This window comes from Strix aluco, chromosome 4 (assembly GCF_031877795.1).
Source record: "Strix aluco isolate bStrAlu1 chromosome 4, bStrAlu1.hap1, whole genome shotgun sequence".
Classification (NCBI taxonomy): domain Eukaryota; kingdom Metazoa; phylum Chordata; class Aves; order Strigiformes; family Strigidae; genus Strix; species Strix aluco.
In genome coordinates this window covers 124,460,209-124,467,798 of record NC_133934.1, presented here as the reverse complement: position 1 = coordinate 124,467,798, position 7,590 = coordinate 124,460,209, and the positions used below count along the sequence as shown (strand labels likewise).

Below are 7,590 nucleotides of genomic sequence, written 5' to 3'. Positions count from 1 at the left end.
CATTTGTCATTCAGCGCAAGCATCGGAAGTGTTTAATCTGCACCGCTCCTTCATTCGGACAGTTTCTAGAGATAACATCATTTTTATGTTTGCCACAGCTATCCCAGATCCCTTTCAGCTCCCCACATGCCAAAGCAGAAAATTTAATTGTAGCAAAGTTAAAAGATTTGGTTACAAATTTGAAAATGACAAAAGTAACCCCAAAAAGCAACAAAATAAAATGCAACCATGTTAAAAAAAGCCCCAGCATGGATCCCTGCTTCAATGACCCCCAAGGTTTTCCTGAAGCATCCCTCAGCTCTGAAAGCAGAGGACAAACCCAATTAATAGAATGCTAGTTTCCAGATGGGACATCACTCCTTCCTCCTGGGTCTCTCTGGGGATTTTCTAACCACTACGGAATAAAGTGGAGATTTCAAAATGTGTCTCAAAAAAATCCCCGTGTTTCTCCCCTCACTATGCTGCAGCCTTGGCTCAGGGCCGTGATGCCTGTAGCAGCGCCAAGGGAAAAAAACCTCCGTGGCTGTAAGGCACCAGCCCCCGCGAAATGTGGAGGGACCCCCGCAGCACAACTTCTTCATAGGTTTTCCTGTTTTATAGGAAGTTAAATAAATGGCCTGCATAAGCTGACACGGTCGTGGCTGTCAAATCACACTGAAAAGTTGTTTTTCTCATGGTTTAAGGGTCTTTTTCTCTCCAGCTCCTTACACGTCTCAGGACAGAGTAAGCAAAGAGCACCCATGCAGGGCTTGTGCAGCCTCTCACCCCGTCCCAGCCCTCCCACGTGCGTCACGCCAGGAGCTTCTGCCACCTCCGGTAAGATGGGGGACGAGGCGGTCCCCCTTTTTCACAGTCCCTGTTCTCTCGGTGCCCTCCCACCACACTTGCCTTTCTTTTATTATTGTTTTCTGGCCACAGAGGGGGAGCAAGCAGAAGCACTCGTGAAGATAGCTGTGATTATGTCCTGCTCTCTTTTCTGACCCATCAGTGTAAGCTGTATCACTTTATATCTGCTGAGCTGTACGATATCATTGCCTGTGTTTTACAGTGGAACAAATTTCATTTCTCATCATTGCTTCCATCATTTTGGCTCCAGTTTCTCTGAAGCTCTTCAAAGCCCTCTTTGGACCAGAGTCAACCTAAATAACATGTAAATAATTAATCATTTAAATAAATAACATGCCATCTGCAAATAGCAACTCACTCTGTACGCAGGTTAATAAATATGTTAAATAACCCGGGCCAGAGTACAAAACCTTGAGCCACTTGCTGCCAACCTTTTTGGGGAAGAAAAGCAGCTACCGATATTTATAGGAGCAGCAGGATTATAGCTCCATTGACTCTCAACCCTGCTGCTGCGCAAACACAGGAAGGAACGATGGTCCCCGAGCCCTGTGAGCTTTTTATTTAAAGTAGAAGAAATAAAACATAGAGCAACGGAAAAGAGAAAGCTGTACTGGTCAGTGGGATAAGCAGCAAACACTGATTGAAGCAAAATGCTTTGGAGCCTACGCTTTGTCTTCTCTCGGCCCGTCTCCATCCTCCACCCAGGCTCAGGCCACCTCGAGGCACCGCTGGAAACAGCCCCATAAACTGCTGGATTCTGGGGGGCCAGGGGCATTATTTGCCCATAAAGATTCAGGAACAGCCCAATTAAAAAATCACAATTACGGGAATGCAATAGGAAAATGAACTGCAAAGTATCAAATGCTTCGAGAAAACCAAGAGGGATGATCCAAGGCACCAAACGTCTTCTGTAGAGGCCCCGAGCCAGGAGAGATGCCACCGAGGAGGTGGGCGTGATAGATTTCTGAAACTGCACTAAAGACATGATGAAAGCAGGCGAACGGCGACTTTCACTGCCTTTTCCAGCCAAAAAACAACCTGTGCACATCAAATTAACCTGGTGACAGCAGGAGGCTGTGGGGACTGGAAGTTTAAGCAGGTTCAGAAAGCAATTCGATAAAATTCGTGGGAAAGAGGCCTCAGAGCTTCTATTGAACAGCAAAGCGCAGGCTGCGGCTCAGGACAACACTCCAGGAGGAGCTGGCACTGCCTGCCTGTGCCCCCTCCCCTGCCGGGCCCTGCTGCACCCAGCTGGGCCTGACCCAAGATAACCCCTGGTTTAAAAATTAATAAGAGATTGGAGGAGGCCTGAGAGAGAAATGGTGTGTCCACAGGATTCACTGGTGGTTAAAGAAAGCACTTAGGCCACAGACAGTGGTGAAAAAGCCAGATTGTATCTTCATGTCCATTTCCATGAGCAGGCAGAGCGGGGAGGTGCCTGTTACAGAGGATTTTTCTGTTTAAAAAAAAATAAAAATCAACAACAACAAAACCCCCTTACACCAAGAACTGAGGAGCTCAGCAGATGACGCTGCCACGGGGCAACTGAAGAAGCAAAGCCCCCCAGCCCGGGGTGAGCTCTCCGGCAGCCCAGAGGAAAACAACCCCCCGCAAAAATCCCACCCGGGGCTGAACGCGGTCCCTCCCTCGGGGGCTGCGGGCGCGCAGCGCAGCGCCCACCTCAACGCCGGGCCGCGCAGCAGCCGCGCAGCAAACGCGCAGGGGCCGCGCTCCCTTCTTTCAGGCCAAGGGGGGAGGCAGCGCGCTCAGCCCAGCCCAGCCCAGCCCGGCTCAGCTCAGCCCAGCTCAATTTAGTTTAGCTCCGTCCGCCTCGGCCCCCACCGGCGGCGGCAGGAAGCGCGGGGGGGGCAGCGCCCACCCCATCCGCCGGGCTGGCAGCGGGGGCGGGCGGTGCCGAGCCGCGCTCAGCGCTGCGCTTCCGCGGGGGTAAGCGGCTGCGCGGGCGCGGGGGAGCCGCGGGGGGCCGGGCTGAGCCGGGAGGGGAGGGGAGGGGAGGGGAGGGGAGGGGAGGGGAGGGGAGGGAAGGGAAGGGGGGGAGGGCGCTGGTTATGCTTCTAGGGGAGGCTGCGCTCACCGCCTCCCACTGCTGCTCCCCCCCCCCCCCCCTTCCCCGCGCAATAATTTTCAGCTGAAACAATAGCAAATATCAGCATTTATTTGCAAAGGGGCCGCTGGCGGGGCGGGGCCGGCCGGCACAACGGGGGCTTTGTTGGGTGGCACAGGGCTCCCTCTGTGCGCGGAGCGGTGGCGAGCGCGGGGCGGGAGAAAACACGAGCCGAGGGCTGAGCCAAAACGCGAGCGAGGTTTAAAGTTAGTGCTTTACCCCACGGGGAGTAGTTGATTTGTAGCAGAAACGGCTCTGCGTGTAGCTGGCACAGCGAAAAGTCCCGGATAGGTTTTGAGCTCATTGAACGTGGGTTTGGGTGGTCTCGGTAGGAGAAATTATTAACTCGGGGTGCAGGGACCGTCTGGAGGAGGGAAGAGGCCCTGCGAGGCCCTGCTCCGTGCCGGGCTTGTGTCCGTGGTGAGAAACCCACCTCTGAGCCTTCGGGAGCTGGGGGATTTCCTCCTGAACATGCTGAACATCTCGTTCCCTTGCTCTCAGGCACACGCCATGGATACGACCGGCCACAGCGTCCTCCTCCTCCAGCAGCTGAACATGCAGCGGGAGTTTGGTTTTCTGTGTGACTGCACAGTTGCCATTGGAGATGTTTACTTCAAAGCCCACAGAGCGGTGCTCGCTGCTTTTTCAAACTATTTTAAGATGATATTTATTCATCAGACGAGGTAAGGACACACAGCTCTCCTACCTTTTAACCGCTCGGCTCAACTTTCTGCTTCTTCCCCTTTCTAAAGGTATTAAAGTCTAAAAGAGCGTAAGTGGGGATGTCAGATGGCCTGGGATTATTTTCCTAACCCAGCACATGCCTTGGCTCTTAAACATTCCTAGTCCAGAATGTGCTGTCCTTTAAAACCACCCTCTTAGTCAGCGTACGCCAACATCAGGCCCCGCATTTTGGAGATGAGACATTTGTGTAACCAGAGAAAATAAACCTGTAAGTACCACAGTCCTCCTGCAGTGAGACCCTCCCAGATTTGCAGTCTAGGGATACCCAGGTACCTCCTGCCTACACACAGCGTGTCCATTGCTTTGCACTAGCTTGTAGGCAAGCTTGCTGGGTGGGACTGTCCCTTCTGGCAGGATCCACGGGCTTGAAGCAATCGAGAAGCCGTAGCCTTATCACAGCTCTGCGCTTCAGCCCCTTGCAGATAAGGGCCGAGACTGAGATAATGGGTTCATTTCAAGCTGCTGTTCATATGCTTCACCCGGCCGGGCCAGAAGCGGTTCTGCAGGTATAACGACGGCGGTGCCAAGGTCTAATCTCGCCTCTGACCTGGAGCTTGCTGCTTGTAATCGATTAAACCCTTCTCCATTCCCTTTCCTCTTTGAGGGTCGTGGCCCCCAGAACCTCTGCAAGATAATCGCTGGCCATCAGCCACGTAGCTCTTCGGCTGGAAGTGAGAAGATCAGTTAACTTCCTTTCCGATAGGTGTTGTTGACTGACACTTAAGTGCAAAGCTCATAAAGATTACGCAGTAGCGACAGCTGAATTTATATTACTTAAACACACAAATATTCTTTGCCTCGTATTGTCGGAGTGGCACACACCGGTGATGTGCAGCTTGCGTGGCATCGCTGCGGTGCCGTGCGTGCGAGTGACGGGGTGACCGGGAGCTGCCACTCTTGCCGTCCCTGGCTGCGGCTGTGCGCACGGTCCTTATAATCACAGGGATAAATACACGCTCAGGCACTTTGCTGTGCAAACTTCTGCAGGTCTTGGCGGGGAGCGCTGCTCCTGAGCTGGGAGGCAGGCAGCAGCGCACACGCTCCAACAGCAAACGGCAGCACAAATGAATGGTCAGGTAATGGATCAGAACTGTAATTTGGGAGCCCTGTATGTTCTTAATCATCTGTCTTGTTGCAGCGAATGCATAAAGATTCAGCCTACAGACATCCAGCCTGACATATTTAGTTACTTGTTGCATATCATGTACACTGGGAAGGGACCAAAGCAGACCGTCAGCCAGAGCCGACTGGAGGAGGGCATCCGCTTTCTCCACGCGGACCACCTCTCCCACATCGCGATCGAGATGAACCAAGTGTTCTCCCCAGAGCCGGTCCAGTCGTCAAACTTGTACGGGATCCAGATCTCGACTGCGCACAAACCGGTGAAGGAACGCCTGGGAGTGAAGGAGAGTCTGCCCAAGGCGGGCAGCAGGTCTGCTGCCCAGGGTGACCACCCGCAGCTGCAGCTCTCTCTGGCCATTGGCCTGGACGACAGCTCCCTGGACCAGCAGGTCGCTCGCCCCTCTGCTCAGCCCCCTGCTCTCACCAAGCCGGCAGAAGAGCGTCCGAAGCTCTCGGTCTCCATAAAGCAGGAGAGGTGCGACTCGGAGCCCATGGTGTCCCAGAGCTGCACCCCTCCTTCTCCAGAGGTAGCCAGCTCCATCTTTGCTAAGGCCAGCCTCAAGGTGCACTTGTGTCACTACTGCGGGGAGCGGTTTGACTCCCGGGGGGGCCTGCGACAGCACTTGCACACCCACGTCTCGGGCTCGCTGCCGTTCGGCGTGCCGGCCTCCATCCTGGAGAGCAGCGACCTGGGGGAGGTGCAGCCTCTGGCTGAGGACAGGGAGGCTGGGGATGGCCACCGGCTCGGAGCCTTCCTCCTCAAGGAGGATGAGCATCCACTGGAGCATCCGGGCTGCAGCGACCTGGAGCCTCTACAGATCGGCCAGCTCTCCCTCATCTCCAAGGACCATGAGCCGGTGGAGTTGAACTGTAACTTTTCTTTCTCAAGAAAGAGAAAAATCAGTTGCACCATCTGTGGCCGCACGTTTTTCCGGAAGAGCCAGCTGCTCGAACACATGTACACACATAGGGGGAAACAGCACAAATATGGCCGCTGCCAGCGGCTGGAGAGCCCCGTGACCCCCAGGTTTCATCCTTACTGTGACAGCGAGAGCGTGGGGAAGAGCTCCAGCTTATCCCAAGACCACTTAGATGAATGTATACTGGAGTCGGATCTCATCCAAGAAAGCGTTGATACAATCCTGGTAGAGTAGTTCTCCCCCTGTGTACTCTTTAGATGCTGAAACTCTGGATATTTTGGCATTTTCCGCTTAGTAAGCGGCTGCTCTCTGCAGCTGATTTTCTTCAAGCTCCATTCCCGTCGCCTCTGAGATAACTGTGAAGAACTGCATACTTCGATTTGTGTACTTGCTTTTTTACTTCTCTTAACTTTTAAACTCAAGCTAATTCCCATCTAAGTCCTTCTTGGAAGCCTCCATGTAACTCAGTTACATTTTTCGTAAATGTAAACTTACTCCTGCTCTGCTTTACTAGAGTTAAGACTGTATTGCTGGGTGTGAGGTTTAAGCATCGTCTAGTACACTGTGCAGTGCCTAGGACTGTTTGTATCCTGTAGAATTGCTCTTCTGAACCTAGATGGAGGGAAATGTAGAGGGAAATATGTATTGTGTTTCCCAAACAGTTTGTTTTTAATTAAAATAAATATCTCAAGGAGATGAATCCTGAAGTTCGTGTTGTATAACTGCAGTTAATAAATCTCTGCATAAATACATGCGGGAGCCACCAGGCTGGTCTTTTCGAGGGAGCTGGCGGCGTTGATGTAGGGGTGGTAACCTTCACTTTGACAAGCCCTGGAGTCCTTGTCAGTACAATCTTTTAAATTTACTTTTAGACTCAAGGGGTTTGCATGTGTTTTTCCTCATTCCTACTCCTCCCTCGCAAACCGCTACTGCATGAGCCGAGACAAGTTTTGATGCCCCTCTAAGACCACGTCCCACTATTGGACCATTTTCTCTGCAAGGACGAATGACCTAAGTCTTTACAGGATTAAGTACAACACACGGATTTTCTCAGTGAAAATTATTTCTGATTCTATAAACAGCTTAGAGCAAATACATTCTTAAATATTGCAATCTATATATTTGCTAAGAGCAAACATATAACGTGTTATTTCTTCTCTGCTTGTGGAGCCACCATAAAGTGGTAAAATGCCAACTTTTTGCCTTTCATTTGTCATTACTTGATACCTGAAGAGTAGTAACTTACCCAAGAGGGGTTTAAAACTGTACGTGTTCTTCTTGTATTTGTATTTTGTCCCTCTAGTTTTTCACCTGAGATACTCCAGGCTTCCTACCATATGGTCTCCAACCCACCCCTCAAGAGATGCTCTTAATGAGAAGTCCCCAAAGAGGCGCACAAAGTTTTTACAGCACAGAGGTTTCTTTTGCAGTGAAGAGCAAAAGCCTTGTGAGCTGCTCCCGTAATCTCATTACCCAGTTTTTGAGAAGCTGGAGGCTCCCTGCCAGTCCTGGTGGAGTTGAGTCATTGCCTTCGGAAAGGGGGAGCCTGAACAATGGTGAGAACAGTTTATTGTCAAAATGCCTGCTCCAAAGCTCTTTGTAGTCAGGACCCTTGAGCTCTCTTTGAAACTGTCCTGGAGCAAGAGCTGCAATTAAATTGCTGCCGAATTAAAAGACCATCTGAGGTCTTTGTAAGGGCGGCTGCTGCTTCTCCTGGGCAGGGAGCTGCACACTCCAGGGGATGGATTGGCCACTGAGGGCTGCCAAACTGTGTTTTAAGACAAAGGGGAAAAACAAACAGCCTCTGAGCCTGCCCAGATGATGTTACAAAAT

The 7,590-nt window shown here is 51.8% G+C and overlaps 1 protein-coding gene across 3 annotated transcripts; it reads left to right on the top strand.

The window, feature by feature from the left end:
- Positions 1-2,673: 2,673 nt before the first annotated feature.
- ZBTB25 (zinc finger and BTB domain containing 25) lies at positions 2,674-6,509 on the top strand. Of its 3 annotated transcripts, none has more exons than XM_074820967.1 (3): positions 2,674-2,793; positions 3,473-3,654; positions 4,854-6,509. In XM_074820967.1, exons 2-3 carry the CDS (start codon positions 3,482-3,484, stop codon positions 5,989-5,991), a joined length of 1,311 nt encoding a protein of 436 aa, XP_074677068.1. In that variant the 5' UTR covers positions 2,674-2,793; positions 3,473-3,481; the 3' UTR covers positions 5,992-6,509. The 3 variants fall into 3 exon arrangements, with proteins under 3 accessions (XP_074677068.1, XP_074677066.1, XP_074677067.1); XM_074820966.1 differs by lacking the exon at positions 2,674-2,793 and adding an exon at positions 2,978-3,391; XM_074820965.1 differs by lacking the exon at positions 2,674-2,793 and having other exon boundaries at positions 2,977-3,654.
- The last annotated feature ends 1,081 nt before the right edge of the window (positions 6,510-7,590 follow it).